Source organism: Lutjanus erythropterus, chromosome 8, assembly GCF_056507025.1.
Source record: "Lutjanus erythropterus isolate fLutEry1 chromosome 8, fLutEry1.hap2, whole genome shotgun sequence".
Classification (NCBI taxonomy): domain Eukaryota; kingdom Metazoa; phylum Chordata; class Actinopteri; order Lutjaniformes; family Lutjanidae; genus Lutjanus; species Lutjanus erythropterus.
In genome coordinates this window covers 24,522,552-24,544,948 of record NC_139324.1, presented here as the reverse complement: position 1 = coordinate 24,544,948, position 22,397 = coordinate 24,522,552, and the positions used below count along the sequence as shown (strand labels likewise).

General features: G+C 39.5%; 1 protein-coding gene across 1 annotated transcript in view; it reads left to right on the top strand.

Moving 5' to 3' along the window:
• Positions 1 to 2,801: 2,801 nt before the first annotated feature.
• LOC146322879 (vang-like protein 1) overlaps positions 2,802 to 22,397 on the top strand; it is a 32,832-nt gene continuing 13,236 nt past the window's right edge. Inside the window, exons 1-3 of the mRNA XM_084724996.1 lie at positions 2,802 to 2,955; positions 12,731 to 12,980; positions 14,833 to 15,004. Coding sequence (XP_084581122.1) covers positions 12,910 to 12,980; positions 14,833 to 15,004 — 243 coding nt within the window. The 5' untranslated portion in view covers positions 2,802 to 2,955; positions 12,731 to 12,909. The remainder of the gene's footprint in view (positions 2,956 to 12,730; positions 12,981 to 14,832; positions 15,005 to 22,397) is intronic.

Genomic DNA, 22,397 nt, shown 5'->3' with positions numbered 1-22,397 from the left:
AGACGCTGCTTCTCTCGTCCCTTTATGCGCGTCTCTGTGGCGTAATGTGGCCCAAGGGGCTCGAGGTATTGTTCATGTCCACTCCAGCAGCAAGAGTGACAGCCCTTTGTCTACACGCTGCACATTACACACACTGCACACTCCATCTACACACTGGATACAATAGGTATGTTGGGGAGACGTAGGACAGGCCAAGCCTAACATCAGATTTTAAGATAAATGGGGCAGGGAAAGACATAGAGATGGTTATTAATATTCTGGATAGTTTTAGCCGATGTGGGTCAAATACTAAAACTAGGTGAGAACTGTAGGCTATGTAAGTCTGTACACAGCTCTGTCGAACACAACAGTGTCTGGAAATACTTTTTATAAAATACTACTTTCTCTTTAATTCACTTTCATGTATGAACAGGTTTGGATCAGTGGTTTGATGTTAATTCCAGACATTATTCCCTCTTTAAATATCATACATCTTATTCTTGTGTTTAGATAAGACCCATCAGACAGAATTTTGAAGGAGCAACACTGCCCTCTGATGGAGTTTCACTGAGGAAAATTTAACTGTAAAAGGTTCATACTCTCGTTTTTTTTATACCCATGGCTTCTGTGAATACATATTTTAGAGGGAATCTTGGACATTTTGCCTGTTGTGTAAAGAGGCCTTTGCAGAAATATACACAACAAAGACATCAACAAAACACTAGTTTTTGCTCCCATTTTTCCTGAGTTGAAGTAAAAAAAAACATCTGTGACTTATTCTGTGAACACAAAAGGTTTATTTCTGTCAAATATTGTTCACAAATGTGCCAAAATCTGTGTTAAAGAGAACTTCTCCTTTGCCAAGATTTTGCTGATTAAACAGCGTGATTATGACACAGGTGCAGCCTGGACTGTTCACAATAAAAAGCCATGTTGTCATGAAATAGTAGATGTTCAAATTTTCTTTTTGTTCATGTGGGCTTAAAAGTGGAAATTTAAACTGTTCAATTGAAGTAATGAGATATCTCCAAAACTCAACTCAATATGTACTGACATATCGATTCAGGGGCAAACTGTCCCTCCAAAGATCCACTCTGACACATGTATTACATTATGCTATAATTATATGGGATATTCTGCTTTGTATAATCATTTGTCTGCTGTATTTTGTTTGTTTTGTTTTGTTTAAAGTTCAGTTAATTCATTTGTACTTACAAATGCAAACACATTAGGGACATGGTCATGTTTTCCACTGTGTGACATTGTCTTTTCTTTGAACAACACTCAGCAGGCGTTTGGGAACTGAGGAAACTAATTGAACTTCAGAAAGTGAAACTCTTTCCCGTTCTTGCTTGATATACAACTTCAGGCACTCAGCAGTCCAGGGTCTCTGTTGACGATACGCCACATATTTTTAATAGGTGACAGGTCTGGACTGCAGCAAGGCCAGTTCAGTACCCAAACTCTTTTCCTGTGAAGCCACACTGTTATGACACACGCAGAATGTGTCTTGGCACTATCTTGCTGAAATAAACAGGGACATCTCTGAAAAACATGTCATCATCATGGCAACACATGTTGCTCCAACGCCTTTATATACCTTTCAGCATCAACGGTGCTTTCACAGATGTGCAAGTTACCCATGTTGCCATGGGCACTAACACACCCCAATTCCATCACAGATGCTGCTTTTTGAAGTTAGCGCTGGTAACAATCTGGATGATCTTCCTCCACTTCACTCACGATGTCCATGAACCTCTGAAATGTGGACCCGTCAGACCACAGAACACTTTTTCACTTCCTGTTAGGTCATCTCAGATGAGCTTGGGCCCAGAGAAGTTGGTGGCATTTTTGGCTGTTATTGAAATATGTTTTTCTCTTGGCGGAGTAAAATCTTAACTTACTTTGTAAATGCAGCGTTAAACTTGATTGAAAATGGTGAAATCCCTAAATTCATTGCAGTTTTGTGTTGAGAAATGTTGTTCTTAAACTGTTGGATTATTTGCCCACACAATTTTTCATAAAGTTTTGAACCTCAACCCATCCTTATTTGTGAACGATGCCCTGGATGGCAGCATCCCCCTTACTTTAATATTTTTAATATCGTGTATCTTGCATTTGATCACTATAACAACTTTGTATGTGCCTCGGTTACCGATTTGACCTTATGCATTTTATTATTTTTATCTTTCTTTTCTCCTCTTTGTGAAGCACTTTGGGCTGTATTTCATGTATGAAAGGTGCTATATAAAAACCTTATTATTATTATTATTATTATTATTATTATTATAATAATTATTATTATTATTGTTGTTGTTGTTGTTATTATTATTGTTGTTATTATTATCATTATTGCTACCCAATCATGACACTGTCACCTGTTATTGGTTAACATGTTCCAAAGTTCCACACAGTTGTCTTTGCCCCTGTCCCAAATGTGTTGCAGACTTCAAGCTTGACAGTTGAATACAAGTTAAATATGATTTGCAGTGATTTGATTTGATTTGTACTTTACCCACGTCCCAACTTTTGTAGATTATGGATTATAGGTAATATGTCACAAAACCATCCAACTCAAACTCAAATTCAAGGTGAGCACAGGAACTTTCCCTTTACGCAGATGAATGTAAAAACTTTCTAGTGTCAAATTTTGCGCAAGCATCATTCTGCAGGAAGAGAAGCAACAATAAGCAAAACACATTTCTGAAACAGAGCCTACCAACTTCCTGCTCAGAGGACGACCTCTTGTGGGCTCCAGCTGAAAATACTCATGTCAGTGCACTTGGAAGTGAATTGTACCTCCATGCTGCCTCCCTCCGTGGTGCTGCTAGTAACCACAATGGCCAGGCTCGTATGAGGGAGCTGCCCTGTCAGTTCAGCACAGACGCGCCTCAGCAGCGGCAGCAGCGGCGGCGGCAGCGGCGACACATTCATCGACATACTGAGGAATAAATAACACGCATCTGAGACAGGAAGGTAGGTAAATGAACTGATAATATACTGATAATGCTGCGTTCATTACACCGGGTTGCAAACCTGAGCCACAACCCCTCTGAGGAATGACTGATGAAGTTCAATGCTGCCGTCGTAGAAAAAATGGTTTCCTTCTCATCAGGCAGCTTTTGGTCCTCCTATTCTGTATTTAAATGGGGTATAACCTTGTAGTCTTTATTTAGCCGCTGCTCCTGCGCCTCTTACGTGTACATCAAAATAATGCATGCGTTATTTGAGGTGATGGAAGCTCCTCCTGTGGTTTATGGTGATCAGGATGTGACTGAAACGAGATCTATTGTAACCGAAACTGCAGCTGTGTAACAGAGAGGTAACATCACATCATGCCTGCCTCCCTCAGACCCTGGAGCCTATACAAAAAAAAAAAAAAAAGGGCGATTCAGATCAAACCGCGGCTGCAGGGTGATGATGGTGTGTAGCTGTCGCCACCATCATCATCATCATCATTAGCATCAGCAGCAGCAGCAGCAGCTGCCTGGAGATGCACAGCTGGATGAGGTGTTACAATGACGAGCCTCCTCTGGCACTTTTTCCTCCTCAGTATCTCAGAGTCATGATGCTGCAGTGAAACTGTGCAGCGCTCATTTATAATTGAGCAGTGCTGATAGGTGCTGTGCAGAGAGGTTTAAGGACACTAAAGAGAGAGATATACATGTGAGTCATCCCCTGGAAGCCATTCCTGCCATGAATGATCAAAAGAAGAGCAGTGTTGGCAATGCTTTTGTCATTGTTCTCTTTTTAAACCCTGTTTTCTGGCCGGCAGAGCAGTGTGTCACATGTGTAATGAGAAGTGGAGCTACCTTTAGGCTACCGAGGTGCATTAGGAGGATCCTGCAGAGCCTGGATAGCCTGCTGTAGTGCACGCTGCATTGTAGAGTAGTAGTAGTGTACAGTAGTTGTATTTACGGACATAAAAGCAGTGCTCTTAAAGCAGGAATGTGCTGAGGTATCTGGCTCCCTCTCCCTCTACTGTACTTTTATTTAGTTCCACATGAGAGGATCAGAGGGGGCTAAAGTTTGCATTCCAGAGAACTGTGTCAGGTCTTAACTTTCTCCTTTTACTGCAAGGTGTGTGTGTGTGTGTGTGTGTGTGTGTGTGTGTGTGTGTGTGTGTGTCTGAAAAAAAGACAGCAGGGTGGGAATGGCTGACTCTATCCAGTCACTCAAAGGTCACAGGTTTGCTCTCTGCATATATCTAACAAATATCTTTGTGCCAAAATTCAAATGTGCCACAGCGAAAGTTGTCACAATACCAGAATTTTAGACTTCAACACAATACTAAAATTAAAATAATTTAAAAATGATTCTCAATATCAGGACAGAGAGGAAACAAAAGTCTTAAGCTCATAAAAAAAGGGTAATTTTTAGAAATATTTTTTAAGTAACAACCTGCAGCACAGATTGATCGGCCATCAATCATTATCAGCAGATATTCAGTAAAAATATGTGATCAGGAGATAAGGGTCAATGCTTTCTGGCTGCAGATCGTGAAGACTGATCAGGGCGTTGTCATTTGGAAATTTATAGCTTTCATTTTGAAAGAATGTTAGTTTTACTGTTCTGAGTCTTGTCAAGTGTTCTCTCATATAAGGGTAGTTGTTCTTGTTGAAAATAATGAAATGTGATGGACTACAGTATGGTTATTTATAATTTTCTTAATTGAATTTACAGACAATTACTGTATTGTAACATATACCGTTACCATGATATAAAATTACATATACCATGACAGAAGATTTTGGCCACATCATGCCACATGAATTTAATTTATTTCATTATTTTAAAGGAACCAGGTACAGTGATAGTGCTCCCATTTTTAAAGCTACTGCAAGGAGTTTTTAACTGCCTATGAAACAGTCTCAGTGTATTACTGATGTCTCTATTTGACCTACATTAGTTAATGAGATGATCTGTGAGAAGACTGGATATTTTCATGTAGTTATTCTTAATGGATGCCACTGGGACAGACTGTCAAATGAAAAGAGCCTGTTTACATTTTCCCAGACAGAGTCAGTGAGTTGTATGTTAGCCAGCTGAAAAGAAGTTTGACATTAGATTTTGAGGTTATCACAGTAGAAACTGCCATTTTTGTCCACAGGGGCCTCAAAAATCAACAAAATATAATAGTTCCTTGTGGTAGCTTTAAAATAGAAAAAAAACATCTATTTAAAAACTCTCACACAACTCATGTAGTTATAATCCAAGCATCATTTATCTAGCTGAATACTTAAGACTGGAAAAAAGAACTGCTGTGGTTAAACACTCTCATGGATGTGGCTGAGAGCAACAACTGCATGCACGTGTGTGTGTGTGCGTGTGTGTGTGTGTGTGTGCGTGTGTGTGTGTAGTCCCGCCTCCCACCTCGATCACTGACTAGCAGCATTAATAGCCGAGGTTACCAAATTGAAGGCAGGACAATAATGACTAAACTGAAGTCCTGAATAATTAACGGATATGATATCATTTTAAACATGGTATTGAAAGCATCATAGTATCAATACTTTTGACAACCCTTGCTCCAGTCTTAGGTTATCTAGCATCTAGCTCAGCGTTTATCAATTCATCTTCTTACAGAACAATCTGAAACTGTAAATGGCAGTTGTCAGAGCATTAAACCAACGATCTGTGCAAATCAAGACTGGATATGGTCGAGTCATCAGTGCTGTAAATACTGTTTTAATCAAATCGAATCGTGACCTTAAAATTGGATGTTGAATCTCATGACACCACTATAAATTATTACAAACTATAAGTTTGTTACAAATGTGAATGAAACTTTTTGACACTAGAATAATAAAATAAGTTGCTGTTTTGAAACATTAGATGGTTTGGGTTGAAGCTTTTTTTTTGTGAGGTCAACAGAGGTCACAGTTCAGAGTCTGTCTGCTTGACAGTCCCGTTTCTGAAGTGAGATGAACAGACTGATCGCATTAAACTGATGCTGACAAAATTTTCCTTTGAGGATATAATTTTTAGTTGAACAAAGTAATAAATGACAATAAAATAAATAATATATCCCAATTTCCGTTATCACAAAATGTTTAAAATTGCAATAATATCATCTTTTGACTTAATTATCTTGATAGTATTGTATCTCGGGGCCTCTGCTGATTCCCATTCCTATTATCCTAGTGATGAAGTCCGTGAAATAAGAGTGGAAGTTCCATATCTGTGCCTCTTTGGCTCCATTTGTGTGATTTTATTCAGTCAACAGGGATGTTATAATATGTTAATCAGCAGCTGTTCCTCTGGGTTATCTGTCGTCCATGGAGGGATCAGAGATTGGTATCACTATAAATAACAGCAGCACACACACTGTTTCACCCCAGATTTGATTTGTTCCAGAGGTCTTACCCAGCTTACTGGACCGTGTTACTCATGCTCGCGTGTGTATGTGCTTATGTGCTAAGAATGTGTTTTATTATACTAAAATGAAAATGATAAGTCAGTAATTCTGAAATATAAAAGCAACAATCAGTTCGATGTTTAGAGTAATGTTTTCTCAGTAAAATGCCAAAGATTTGGTGGCTCCAAGCTAAGTGTGACTATTTGCTGGTTTTCTTAGTCTTATATGAGAGTAGAGCTGCATAATAATGAAAAAAAAATCATATTGCGGTTATTTTGACAGATGTTGTGGTTGCAATATGATTCATGATTAGTGGTAATGACCATTTTTGCATCATAACTTAAATTTTCACTGAAAAAAATGAGGATGATGTGACATTTGTTGGGGTCTGTACCAAACACACATGTTTTCTTACATCTGGAAAACAAGATTTGTAGGCCAGGGCATCTCTGCAGCACCACAATACTTCACTATAATGCTGTTTTGTCACACATTTATCGTTTATATTTTATAATATTTTGATTAATTGTCTAGCCCTGTATGATAAATATGAAAGATGTCACCTTGTGCTCTGGAAAACTGTCTCACTGTAGCTGACGCTGTATAGACCAAATTATTGACCAGTTAATCAAGAAAATAATCAGCAGAGTCATCAAAAAGAAAAATATTCATTAGTTGTGGCCCCAAAGTAATATCTGTCAGGGTTTTGTGGTTCGCAGAGTGCTTTGAAATTGTGAAACAAACGATAAAGGAAATGAACTCACACAGCAGACTGCCAGCTGCTGCATCTGGCAGATTATGGCGTAATGCCACCAGGGCAGGGCACACATGAAGGAAGGAAGGCACGAGGACTAATGGGTGTGAGCGAGGGCACAGATACCATGGCAACCAGACCTCAGGCGTGTGCTTTAGATGAGCTGTGAGGCTGATCCGTACTGGTCAGGGCGCCAACATTGCATCGGGCACTTTAATGGAATTTCAAATTCCACACACCTCTCTTTCCTTTGCCCGGATTGGAGCCCAAAGTCTTTGAAGCCAGACACATTAAACTACACATTCTCAGTTTTATTATTAATAATTGATTAGTTTGATCAGCAGGGCAAAGTGCTGCAAAGATCCTGACCTATCAGATGTTACAGTTCTCCCGATGGAGACTCACACATATTCGTTGCAATAGTGCAATCTGTTAATATTCTCTTTGGAATAGAATGTAAGGATTAATCAATTTGTTGTCAACTATGGAATTAATTGACAATTATTTTGAAAACCAGTCAACTGGTTTGAGTCATTTTTAAGGAAAAAAAGGCAAATATTCTGATTTCTCAAATGTTCTTTTTCTTGTTTATTTACCTTTTATGTCAGTCAGCTGAATATCTTTGAGTTGTGGACAAAAGACGATGTATCTAATTAACATTTTTCACCATTTTCTGACATTTTATAGACCAAAAAAGTAATCAGTTGATTGAGAAAGTAATCAACAGATTAATCAACAATGAAAATAATCATTAGTTGCGGGCCTACTTTGAAACAGCCTCCATCCACTAGACTATTTGTTTTATGATTAGCTGTCAACAATTAAATTAATCACAACAATTTTGATAATCATTTCATCAGTTTGAGTCATTTATTCAGGAAAAAAGGCAAAGTTTTCTGATTTCAGCTTTTCAAATGTGAATATTTTCTGGTTTCTTTAATCCTCTGTGACAGTAAACTGAATATTGTGGACCAAAGAAGACATTTGAGGACATCATCTTGGTCTTGGCTTCACATTTTCTGACCAAGCAACTAATAGATTAATCAAGAAAATGATGAGCATATTTATCACTAGTAAACATTTTATCATCATTTATCATTTACTGAAAAAAAAAAAGTCCATAGCTTTACATGTGCCTGTACCGCTGAGGCTGGTCATAATGTATGTAATTACAGTAGCTCCCGCAGTGCAACAGCCTTCCTCCACTAAACAAACACATTAATGAGTGTTTGTTTTACATTAGTGTCACTTTCTGCCCTTGTGAATCTCTTCCTGGTGCAGCCAGCCAGAACGGTCTGCGGCGGTGCAACTACGCCTCACTGGAGGATCCCTTTCCCTTCAAAGAGTCTCTCTCAGAGGACTCCTGAATTTTTTTTGGACGGACCAGAGTAAGCAAGCAGCCGCACGTCTCCAGCGCACGTTGTTATGCTCGCATGCTTTATTCATATTTATGGGTCGGTTTGTAACTGATAGTTTTTCTTACCCCGTGGCTGCGATTTTCCACATGGCCTGGTTCACTATGCCTCTTCATGCTCGTCTCGTGGATGAGTGACTTCTCAGAGGGATCATCTTGGCCCAGATAACACTGCCGCGCGCTCAGAGATCAGCACTCAGGGGGTTAACAGCTTTTATTCAACTTATAGGCAGATTCATTTAACCATGCGGGTGCTGGGCGTGATGAGAAACCTTTGCTTTGTTTGCTCTTTGCGCCCTCTCGCTGTACCACCCCCCCATCCCGACTCTCGCCCTCATGCACGCACACATTCATATGTACCACACAAATTTGCTCTCAGCAGGGGTGATTGATTACCGCTGCTAGATGGGGCCTCCTGCCTAGCGTGTTGCCAAGGCAACAGTGGACGCTCCAGATGTGTGTGGATGAGAGGAGATGTGGCCTTCCGCTGTCAGAACTCCTCCTCGCGTTTAAAAATTAACATTGCGACATGAGCTTTGATGCAGTGGTACAATATTTATTGAAGTCCTGCATATATGCAGCGCTGCCTTGTTCGACATGTGTTCCCCTGCTTTTAATAGCATCAGAGGCTGCATCAGCAGAGACCCTCAGAGAAACTGTGCTTTATGTCACCGCAGCATCATTTCACTGATGGATGACAGGAAGGTACTATACAAGGGCCTCTTTACCGTCCAATCTTAACTTAAAGCGACCACAACAGGTTTTTAACTGGTCCTTAAACAGGCTCAGTTTATTACTGATGCCTCATATGACCTACATAAGTTGACAAGACCATCTGCAAGAAGATTGACTATTTCTGTATAGTTATTCTTAATGTCTGACTGTCTGGAAACACCACAACTTTTGCACACTGAGGCCTACAAATTAACAAAATATGAAAGTTCCTCATAGTAGCTTTACATTTTAAAGATTTAAAAATCCTATCCTCCTATTACAGAAGCAATTCTGAAACTCATGGCTGCATCCTTTCCTATCTCAGCATCTTATCCTAACTAGATTGTGCAGACTTGATTCTATAATTGACAGTGGTCCTGTCATGTCTGTACCGCTGTTAAGAAAGTAGAAAGAGACTGACTTGAAAACTGCTGTTTCACTTCCCTCACCACTGGTTAGCTTGCTGTAATAGACAAGAAAAGACAGGCAGTGAGTCGGAGGCATCGATCAGTTTGGTGGAGGAGTAGTCTCACATAGCCATACCTGTTAACATGGCGCTTGGTGCACGAGAAAGGTCTGATGCATTCAGCCCCAACAAAGCATAACAAAATCTTTATTTAAATGTTTATGCATAAACACCCTGTTGTCTACTGAAGCGCACAGCACTGCAAGGCTTGTTTAATACAGCTGTGTTTATATATACATCACTGATGAATGGGTAATTCCTCTGACACGCCCACCAAATGACAGGAAACATACGTGGAAGCCCATCTCACCCCATTTTGTGGAAACATGTCGTTCAATCTGGAAGCTGTAGCAAAACGAGCACATCTTTTTCAGATGAAACGCGCCCGTGGCTCCACACACGATCATCCTGCTATAGGGGAAAAGCACTCTGACTTATTTGCTTTTGTCTAAACCAATCACAACTGTCTTTGGCAAAGCAGTGTACGTGTTGTTCCTGATTTTTCTTGTCGTTGTCATACAGACCCCAACAACAGTGGTGCCACCAATATTTGCAGTCACCTTAGGACATTTTCCAGTTAGGACTAAGATAAGACAAGATGTCTTTTTTTCCTAAATGCAATGATACATGCTATTTTATCTGACATACCAAAATGTCAGATAAAATAGGATTTCAGACTTAGGAGGTTTCTGTAATGAGGCCCCCAGGTCTGTGAGACAATACAAATTCTAGTGTTTGTCTTACACCTGTAATCCTATAGACAGACAGTGTTATTACATAATTTATATGCATTGTACATCAATCCTTAATGGAAAGTCTGTGGATTCTCCATAGGCATCGGCCACATTTTCCCTGACGGGTGATGAAAGGAGAGGAAAACCCCATCTGTATCATCTTAATGAAAATCAGCTACATCGCAGTCTTCAGCTAACCATCATTTTCAGGAGAATGATCTCCGTGTCCCTGTGTGGATTCACATCCTAATATGCTGGATGGGCTGTTTCGATGTTTATAAGCACCGTTGGCTGCAGAGATAACAGCCTGTAAACGATGGGAAGGAGAATAGTCGTGGTTAGTAAAATGAGACTGGGCTTGGGGATGGTGATTGGCAGGTGGTTGTCAGGACAACAGCTGGGAAGCCAGACAGGGTGTAGATTGAGGTCTAAATGAATGGTCATGCATGGTGAAGCACTGAGACGTCCTCATGCATCACACAGCATGAGCTCAGGAAGTGGGTTTGATAGTTTCAGTCCAACCTCTTCATAACTTAAACAGGAGAATTTATTTGTTTAAAAAAAATGGACACATTTTGTCACATTTTTATGCTTTTAACAAGGCCATCACCATTAAAGAGGACACTAGGGTCGTTTCTGTCTTTTATTTATTTATTGCTAATACTTTATGATAAGGGTACTTGAACTGTTCTTCAGTGGTGGATATTTTATGAGTTTTTTGTAGAATTATTATGGTTAAATTTGACTGCCATAAATGAATAAATAAATAAAGGCCTTAGCATTTACCCAACTGAATTGCATTCCTTGGCGTTGGTTAGTATTTTTAAAATCCTGGCTTGTTATCAAGAATCTGGTAAAAGGTGGTGTTGTGTTATTTCAAACATGACAATTTCTTATCATATCAGTTTCTAGCGCTGTGTTAAAACTTGTTGCATTGGCCTCTGTTTTCCACGTAAAGCTCCTACAGTATGTCTGTAGAATTCGCAACAAAAATCTTTGCTTATTTATTTTTTTATGTAACCTGTATTTTGAACAGCATTTCTCCTGAGATTCATTATTTCTTTTACAAGAGAGACATGGCCTAAATGGCTTAAATTTATTCTTTCTTTTTTTTTATGTAACCTGTATTTTGAACAGCACATCTCCTGAGATTCATTATTTGTTTTACAAGAGAGACATGGCCTAAATTGCAGCATTAGTCACATAAGAAACACATACACATAATTGATGTAAGAGGCAAAGAGTAAAGAGCTTGACTATTTAAAACTGTCATATTGTTCATGAAACATTTGAATGCTGCGTTCTAATGCTGTGTTTCCAAATAAAGTTCACCTTGTAAATGATTGCAAGCCCAGGCAGCACACAATAAAAATGTGGTTTTGCCAAGTTCAGAACAGACTGAAGATTATCCATCCATTAACCAGCTATATATAACTGTTAGAGACAGGAAAAAGCATTTTATAGATGTAGACAGGAATAAACCTGCCTAATCCATACAAAAAAGGGATAACTTGGATTTTTTAAAGTGGGGTTGTATGACGTACAGTCAGCTGTAGGAAAGTAAGCATTGTACTGCTGTTGTATTTTAGTTAATTGTACACTATATTTAGAATATATTCACTGCTTTACCTTGCTGTCAGGTATTCTTTTCCAATGGTAAGCATGGTGGCCATTATGTAAGTCAGATATTGCTTTCTCCAAACCAACCAAACTCCACTGGAAAAACTAGAATTTTACCTTGCAGAACACGAGAGTTGCTGGTCTACCGCTGCCTCGATCTGTTAGTTAGTTTGTGCTGTTTCAAGAGTTAGTCAGATTCACCAAAGTCTCAAAATATCAAAAACAAATCAACCAATCGAGGCAGTGGTAGACCAGCAAGTCCAGTGTTCTGCAAGGTAAAATTACTGATTTTGCTAGAGAGGAGAGAGTGATGTTTGGCAACTTCTCATCAGAAAAAGGCTGTCTGACAGCAAGGTAAAGCGATGTCTAGCATACACTTAAACTGATACTGATTTTTAGGTGGTCCTTTTACCTTATACAACCCACTTCAAATAACCTATCCTTCTATCCTTGCAATGACATAATCTTATGTATCTACATGCCCCCTCCAGTCCCATTGCATCGAAAATACTGTAAGAATTCGACTATGGCTTTAATATTTAATTACCAGTCACTCTTCCCTCATTTAAAATACATTGAATGATAAGAATCAGCACAAGCCTGTATAGAAACATATTGCCTGGCTGATCTTTCGTGCATAATTTGTTGGAAAGCAAGTTTTAATCCAAGCTTCATACCCTCTATCTCTCAGGTCAATGTGGCTACTAAGGCAGGTTTCTGGAGTAGTTGTCAGTCGTCGTGGATTCCCGAGGCCTGTCTCTATAGCAACCCACTCCTGCTCCTGATTACTGCTGCCAGCTTACCCTCTCTGCCACACGCCGAAGCTCTCCTCATCCCCCTGGCCAATCGCCGGCTCTGAACTGCGTTGGGATGGACACTGAGTCGACCCACTCAGGCTACTCCTATCACTCCAGCCGCTCTGGGAGATCAAACCGACACGGGTATGTTTCCTGTCTGTGCATCTTCAGATCTCACTGTGCGCCTCTCCTCCTACTGTGTCTGTCTGTCTCTCCCCTCCCATGATGACACGAATGTCTGCTGGATCATCTGGATGGATGCTGCATCTCTCACTGCTGCCTTTGTGATTATATTTCATGCAACGCCTTCAGTGCACGTTGATTTTGTTGTGTTTGTCTCAGTTTGCATAGACCACATGTTGCCAAATAAATCAGATGAGGGACTAAGAGAGAGACCGAGCTGGAGATTGAGACAGACAGAGCTTGTGGATTAGGGTCGTCACAGCTGAGTGACTCTAACCTATTTCACTCGGTCTGTTCTGGAAATAAGAGAATCATTTGATTCATTTGATTTCCATCCCGTGTTTGTTTGCTGGAATATTCATTTCTCTTCCTTTTCACCAGCTTTTTGCCATGCAACATTGCAACAACAATTATAATTATTGAATAATCTGCCTATTATTATAACTAATATATGGATTAATCATTTGGCCTATAGAGTCACAATTTCATCTGCAAATGTCTTGATCTGTCAGACAAATACTCAAATATTCAGTTTAATATATTCAGTGTAATATTTAGTATGGCTGAACAATTTTGAAAAAATATCTAATTGCAATTATTTAGATTTTTTTAACTTTCATATTGTAATTAATACTACTACCACTATTACTACTAATACTGCTACTAATAATAATAATAGTAAGACATATTATTAGACATAAAACAGGGATAGATAGAAGCGTTGAATGCCATAATTAATGGAAAATAAGATGGAAAAACAGCCCTATTTACTATCGTAAAGGACTACTAGTAGAAACAAGCAGGTTTTCTGTAAAATCTTGCTTGAACCAAAAGTAATTTTGCATTTAAAAAGATCTAAATTATAAAGAAGATCAGCATAATAGTTGCCAATTCATTTTCTCGTCAACTGACTGATGAACTTGTTTCAGTTCTTGTTTTGTGTGTGGCTGGATGAGTTGTTTACATGCATGAGTTCAGACGTGGGATGATTAGTCAATTTAAAATTGAGGCCAAACATTTGCTGGTTCCAACTCTTCAAATGTGTGATTTTTCTGATTTTCTTTGGCATTTATCAGTAATTAACTAAGTAAACAGATTTTTGGTGTGTTGCAGACTGTTGGTCAGATGATGCAGGAAATTTGAATACATCAAACTGGGCTCTGGCAAATTCTTAAATTCGTACTGTGCAGCATTTTCCTAAAAATAAAACAATGTACAGACATAAACATGATCCTTCTGAATCATCATTTTGACCCATTAGAAGTGTGTGGTGGTGTGTGTGTCTGCAGAGACCCTGCCATCTGCCTGTATTTTCTTATTTTCTCATATTTTGCTGTGTTTTGGGTGCTTCTGGGCCTCACCCTGTTTGGCAGTGGTGTGTAGCCCTCAGCCAATAACAGCACAGAGGTTTAAGCAGGCAATGGTTAAACATGGGCAGAGTAGACTGAGGATTGCTTTAGTCACACAAAATCCAGTGTTGTGCTGATCTGTGGGGCATTAATTTGTGCTTTAGAATTAAACCTCTGTGAAACAATGAAAACAAAACCTTTTTATTTCTCCGACTCACTGCTTTGTTCTTGCTAATGGTGCTCCCTCTCTTCATTCACTCTCTGTCTCTCTCCCTCTCTCATTTGTTGAGCTGGGGAGGAGAAGCCAACCTTGAATGTAGTCTTTTTTTGAATGTTATATATTCTTCCTTTATTTTATAGACAAAACAATGAATCAAGAAGATAATCTCCAGATCAATAGTGAGTAGATGAGTACATGAGTTTTATGTTTCTAATCTTACATATATGTGTTTGTTTAACTCCAGGGATCGAGGCCGTGAGCGGCATAAGGCCAGCAGCAGCAAAGACAGCAGCCGCTCCGAGAGGTCTGTCGTCATCAACCCCCCTGACACCCCCTCCCAGGACTCCCCCGTTCACAATGGAGAGCCGCTGCCAGGAGAGCCCACACCAGCGGCAGACCACGGGGACGAGGCCCAGGTATTTTCCATGTGTGTTCTGAGAGTCCACTGGAGTGTCTGAACTCTGAGATGTCTAAACTGTGAAGGAATGCAGGCAGTTTTTTTTAGATAAGTGATTTATTTCTTTAGAATAAATCAAAAGGCCCAGTAATCCATCTGTGAACTCTGCACCATGGCCTTATAAACTCATCCTCACACAGCTGGCTGTCCACTGGCACAGCGCCTGACACATAATAACAATGGTGACAAGGGATCAAATAGGTCAGAGGATTAGCATCCCTCTTGTAGGCCTGGGTGGATTTGTAAGGACGTCGCTGTGTTACAGTGTGTGTGTGTGTGTGTGTGTGTGTGTGTGTGATACTGGGTATAACTGTCATGCCTGATAGCTTTGAAAGCAGAGCAAATTGGTACCAGTCATTCCATAAAGCTGATTTTGCTGAGCTCTGCAAGCAAAATAGGTTTTTAAGTAGACGCATGGAAGCAAAATGATGCGATAATGCAGCTCAAAGACAGAGTGGATTTTAACTACAGTAAATCAACGCAGCAGGGATTAAAGATGGATTCAAATCGTGATCATTATTTAGAGAAGTGGTCTGGCATTTGGGGAAATATGCTTATTGGCTTTCTTGCAGAGAGTTAGATTAGAAGATAGATTACACTCTCGTATCTGGTAGTTAGATTTGAAGCTATACAGCCAGCAGTTGGTTTGCTTAGCTTAGCACAAAGATATCAAAATCCACCTACAACCACGTCTAAAGCTAACACGTGTAAAATCAACAAGTTGTAGTTTGACAGGGTGTGATGTGCAAGACTTTTTTTTTCCAGGAGTAGTGACTTCCTGGTGGCAGGTGTAACCAGTTTCATATTCAGCAGATATGAGACTAGTATAGAGTTTCTTGTCTAACTCTTAGCAAGGAAGCAAATAAGTGTGTTTCCCAAAATGTCTGACTATTCCTTTAAATTCAGATGATTAGATACAGGGGGCTGAAAGAGAAGCAGAGCAACAATCAGAGGAGGAAAATGAAGAGTTATAGATCTTATTCCTCAGAGAGAGCTCTGCCTTGGGCTCTCTGACCTAAATCTATGGTAAAAAAGAGAGCATTTTGTCATTGTGTGTGTACTGTTGGTTTCTGTGTGAGAGAAAAAGTGTTGCTGTATGTGAAGCACAAGCTGTCTGCAAAAGATATACTCTCCCAAAGTGATTGTAATTTAACAGTACAGAGTATTATTTAATGTGATTAGATTATGAGCGTGTCTTTCTGACCATTTCTGAGAGGTCTGACCTATTTTGCCATCTCCGCTCAGCACTCCCTCCTGGCTGGGCAGCCACATTCCACGATGTCATGTGACTGTCAGTTTGTAGCTTACGTCCATTGTCCGCAGCGTAAGGTAATCTGCCATTGTGTTGCCTTAGCCCTCCAGACAAATGTGTCCAAATGGCACAGCATCATCATTACCAGATCCACCATCGCCACAAACCAAAGTCCACCTCAGCCACTGAGCCAGGGCTTTTTTGGGGGGGGAAGCAGCTCTGTTAGACGGCCTGTTAGAGCTGCAGACAGACATTCTCATAGACTGAGATTAGCTTTAGCATCCCAGCCAAACGCCACTTTGAGGAAAGCTGATATGAATAATCCTCCATGTTTACACGCATAGCTATGACATAAGGATACGGTCTTGGACCACAGCTTTCTGTGCATGTGTGAGTGAGTCATGGAGAGAGCGCCAAGTCTGTTACTGAGACTGTCCATGCTGCTTTGTCAGACTCAGAATTTGTGCCAGAAGGCAGCAGCTCCAATTCACAGTGTTAGCTCGAGCAACAGCAAGCATATGTGGAGGGCCACATACTCTTGTTTTTGGCATTTTACACTTTGCTTTTTTGCCCTTTTTGCTGAATAGATGGGCACACACACACACTCCAGTAGTGAATCTGACAAGTCTTTAGTCTTAAATTAGTAGTTAGATACATTTACAGTATGCACAAGACTCAACAAGTTCTGCTGCGAGGGGTCTCTCGCTTTAAAACTGTATCATAAAGACATAGTTTAATGACGCTGTGAAGCAGCATGAAATCGTGGGAGTTGTTTTCATTATTGTTACAACTACCATAGCTGATGAAAACCTATCTGACATGATTCAGGCAGAAATCATGTGCATGGGTGAGATAAAATTAAAGTTTTATTCATGTTACATTAATTCATGTTCACTGACTTCATCATGTTTTCCCAGAAGTTAGCAACTAGGTAGCAACAACAGTAAATAGTAACAGTAGCAGTAAATGTATTATTTCTTTGAATAAATTAAGGTTTTCTCAGTGAATAATCTAAGTGCACAACTTGCCAAGAAATATTGTGATAGTTTACTGTCATAGATGAGTAAAGAAACCAGGAAATATTCACATTTAAGAAGCTGGAATTTTTTCTTAAAAGATGACTCAAATCCATTAATCAATTATCAAAATAATTGGAGATTAATTTGATAATGGATTCATAATTGATTAATCGTTGCAGCTCTACATATTTTAGCTTTAAAGTCACTTTTTAGTCTAAATTTAGTCATCTTCTCAGACAGTTTATGATACTGTAATGGATTTTGCTGAAGGATCTTTCCTCTGCCTTTAAAAATTTCAGTGAGAAGGAAGTAAGCATATTTTGAACAGTGTTTACTCATCTGTTTACCGATACTGTCTTTCAGATCATATAAAAATGATGCATAATTGATGCAGCATTGTTGGTTATCAGACACTGGTAATGTTTATCACCTGACAAAACAGTCTTCTACATATTACTGAGGATTTCTGTTCAGTTGGGCGTCATGTTTCGCTTAATTGAACAATAAACTGTAAACTGCTTTGTTGAGGCTGACGTGCATTATCTGGGAAACACCATGTTTATTTACTCGACATGGAGCTAAAATACCAAATGATGTTGAATGTTAAATGAGTTGGTGTTTGTTAATAAATCATACGAAATCATAAATAATGTTTTAGAAACAGTAGATATTTATTGTGAGCTTGGCTCTGTTAAATTTAACAGTACGTTAACAGAGTGAGGCAACACACCCTGAATTCATGCAAAACTTTGAGCAAACTTCATACTAACTTCACATTTAGTCCTAAAAGGGAATTTAGATAGGCTACATGTTACTGAATCAATCGACTTAACTCACACTTACTCTGGCAGACTCTGTGGGACGGTGTGTTTTCAGGTGTCTTTTTAAATGTGTGGTTTTTTTTCACACATCCTTAGTTCAAACTGTTATCTAATTTATGTTGTCCGCCCAGACAGAGCCAGCTATTTCATCTCGTCTTTACTCGTCAGAACATAATGAACAGAGATTTTGCTGTCATTTTTATTGTAAATATTTTTATCATTTATGTCGTCGATGTCATCATGAAATGAAAGGACTTCAATGAATAGTTATCGTCAGATTTTTTCCCATTAACAAAATGAACACTGACACACACCTACTAGCTGCTCCCCTCTTTTAATATCATATAAAAAGTAACCACCACAGTAAAAAGACTGAAGTATTTTGTAGGAAACCTGCCAGGCATTGTAAACTAATGCCATTTGTATTTCTCTCATAGCTCCTATGGCTCATTTGAACACAAACACATACACAGTGACACTAATCTGCTCACCAACACAAGCACACCAACGTGTAAATGTCATTTTAACCTCCACCCAGGCTACTGGGGCTTAACCATTGTGTACTGCAGTTGGCAGACTGTTTGGTGTGTGTGTATGTGTGAGTCTCTGGTAACGGTGCTAATCAGTATGTTGTTGTGTTGTTGTGCTTTGTGACGGTGGAACCGGCCTAACCATAATCCATATTCAGCCTGTGCCAGATGAAAAGACTGCCAAGCAAGCAGCAGCTCCCTCTGTCTCCGTCCGTGTGTAACCCCTCTCTGTTTCACTCTCACTCTTTCTCCTCGCTGTACTGTATATAGAGATCAGGCCTGATTAGTGGGGCAGTAATCTTTGGGGATTAATCCACTCAGACTTAATGGCTGGTTTCAACAGTGTATTAGCTTTGTAGGTGATATGTTGTTTTCTCTCACTAAGTGAGACATAGAGACTGAGTGAAATTAAGCTCCGCCCCCACCGAAGGGGAAAGCAATCCATCTCTCTCCACTGGCTTTTTGTTGCTTGAAGGTGCCTCTTGTCAGTTTCAGAAAAATGCAAAAAAAATCGGCTGTGTGGTAAAATACACTTCCAACAGGATAAAGAACCCAGAACTAAGACTTTATAAGCTGCTGAACCGAAAAACTGAGCCTTTAGGAAGACAAAAGTGGATACAGATGTGAGGCATCAGCAGGATGAAGGGAAATCTGTGGGATCCTGACACTCATTCTACGTTTCAGTTGCTAATTTGACGAGGCAGGTTGTAGAGGGTCGAGCTAACTGAGATATAAAAGACCTGGTTTTGATCTTTGTCAGGTTAAATCTTACCTGATGATTCAATATCAAAGTATTTTACTTCTGGCCATTCAATGGGATCATTTCTCACAGAAAAGCAAAGTAAGGAGAGGGTCACTGATATATATAGCCAATATTGAGTTTGTCAACATAACTTTTCCTCTCTGGTAGACACAGAACATTAAAATAATCTCATGACAGGATGAAATCTGATTTCTAGCTAACTATAGACACTAAGCATTTCACCTTTAGCTTGCATATTGTTGTGTTGATCGAGTATGACGCGGTGCGCTCTGTCCCCGTTAGCATTAGAGCTTGTCTGTGCAAACACCATGGCAGAAAGATAAACCTTTTTCACAGCAGCCATTTTGACATGAAATAGTAGGATAAACACAGGTGTTACCAATGATAGAAATTAAGGTTCCTTTCCATTCAGTTCAAACAGAGTCATTGTGCTGCTTTTGTGCATGTTGGCTCACTGGAAAGGCTCTGCTACACTAAATGGAATGGGACCTCAAAGGGTAGCTTTGTCTTTTTTTAGAAAAACGTGGACCCTATTTTCGCATGTTTTTGTGTCTGAGGGACTAATGCGGACAGATAGGTCCAGTATTGAATGAAAGTGCAGCAAGATGCAAAACTCAGCTACAAGATAATACTGACAGGCATCTGCACACCGTCGAAGTACATCCACAAAAAGTGCTTATATTTTCCACTGACAGGCTCAGATTGTTATTGTAAGTGTCTGACAACATAATGGAAAGCACCGCTACACACGTATGCATTTTATACGAGTAAGATACATCGTGTTCAACCAGAAATAGCTGTTTTATTGCTGTTGCCAAAATAGCCAGACTCACTTTGCAAAACTGTAATTTGAACATCAGAACTAGAAATAGTTTTATTGCCGAGTAGGTTTTCACATACAAGAAATTTGCTGTGGTATATTGGTGCATACGAACAAACAAAGTGATAAAAATACAAATACAGATTAAGTTATGCACTGCGAGTCAAAAACAGTTGCATAAATAGAAAATAGCATGTGTCAACATACAAAAAATATATCAATTCTAAACAGTAGAAACAATATATACAAATATGATGTTATTTAAATGAGGGAAGCTGAGCTATACAAGCTTATTCAGGATTGTGCAAAATGTAAGACAATGAATGTGCAAATGCACAGTATTAGTTAAGAGATAATTTGCAATGTGCATCATCATCTTCATTCAGGCTCGGCAGGAAAAAACATGAAACCCACCAAAAACGTCTTGGCTCGTTTTTCCACTGTTTTAACAATCACCAGCTATGGTTTGGTTGAAATAAATCTTTAATTTACTGAGCTACATGTGAAAATATTCTGGCTGTACACGCCGTTTCTGACTGCCGCTTCATTTCTCTGTTCAGCCTCTCTCTCGCTCCCTTTCAGATATTTCACCGTGAACTAAGCATTTGTGCAATTCAGCAAACTTTATGAATACTGTGTGATGCTGTCAAAAGCTCCAGAACAAGACAATAAACGGGCCTAAAGTGGAGATTAAGTAGTCGTCTGCTGTTTCCATGATTAAAACTGAACTGCCATTTTCACTTTGTATTCCTTCCTGTTCTGCTCTGTCACTAAAGCGTGGGATGATGACGATGATGATTGGTCACAGACACTGTTCAAAGGTTGGCAACCCTGCTAACAGAGTTGGCATAAGAAAGAAAGGCGCTAATAAGGGGAGCGATGTGAGAGAAATATAAATGAGATTGGATACTAAAAGGAGTTCACACTGCGGTTGCATAGCTGACCTCTGGTTTCACACATTAGTCTGGCAGACAGATATCCAGAATTAAATTCTGCTTCTCCATCCCCCACCACCGCTACCTGCTTTCTTTCTCTGCTCATTTACTTCTGCCTCACACCTTAACCACTGCCACCCTCCGTCTCCTCATCTCACACTCATTCATCTTCTGGCTCCTGATGGCATCCGCTCCTCCAGCATGGCTGAGTTAATTAGCTGTGAGCAGTAATGGAAGGCAGACTTCGTATTCATGCACCATATTCATGCTCCATTTTCCCGACTGGAAATATGCAAACGCAATGCTGATTTCGTATTTCACATTCCAGAAACAGCAGCTGGGTTGCACATAATCTGAGAAAGTGACATGAACTTCTTCATAGCCTGCGATGGGACAGTTTTCTGTATGACCGAACAGTTAATTGAAATGTTATCAAAATCGCACTGTGGCCAAGTGAAATATCTAAATTGCAGGAGCTGCAAATTTTTGATAAAAATAGAATATGTCACAACCAGTACTTGAAATTAAGGATGTCTCGTTGTCCTGGGGACAATTAAAATAGCACCTGGGACATAAGTACTGTTATTATAACAAATTATGTTACATCTATGTGGCATCATAACATATATATATCATTTTAATTGTTCAGTTTTAAAAATGTAAACATTTTTAAAAAGGACCAGGCAAAAAAGGAAAGAAAAGAACTGGGATAATGTTTAAGTTTGGGACAGTTGAAAGATGAATTTTGGACATTTGTGGGACACGACAGAAAAAAGTTAATTTTGAGCTGTGGTCACAACATAACGGAGGAAGCATTGTGATGATACAAATCATATTCTCCAGAAATAAGGGATAGAGTTAGAACGGTGTGGCTTTTTTCTTACCACTGAGACAAAATATTCCCACAGGATGGACTTTTGTTGTGACTGCCTTTATAATTATGTTTTATCAAACTTTATTAAAGCATATTGTCATGAGCTTATCGTCGTTCTTCTAAGGAATACAGCAGTGCATAAGAGTGTGCAGCATGCAACTTAGCAGTGTGGCAGTAAATGTACAGTACAGGTTAGACTGTGTCAGTTAATAAACGCTGCAGCTTCTCAAGACCAGGAAATAAATAAAAATAAAATTTGTGGCGCTCATGAGCTCAACCCTGCAATAGAAATCATGTGACCGCTGGCTTACTGTGGTGTGGTTATCGGCTCAGTCCTA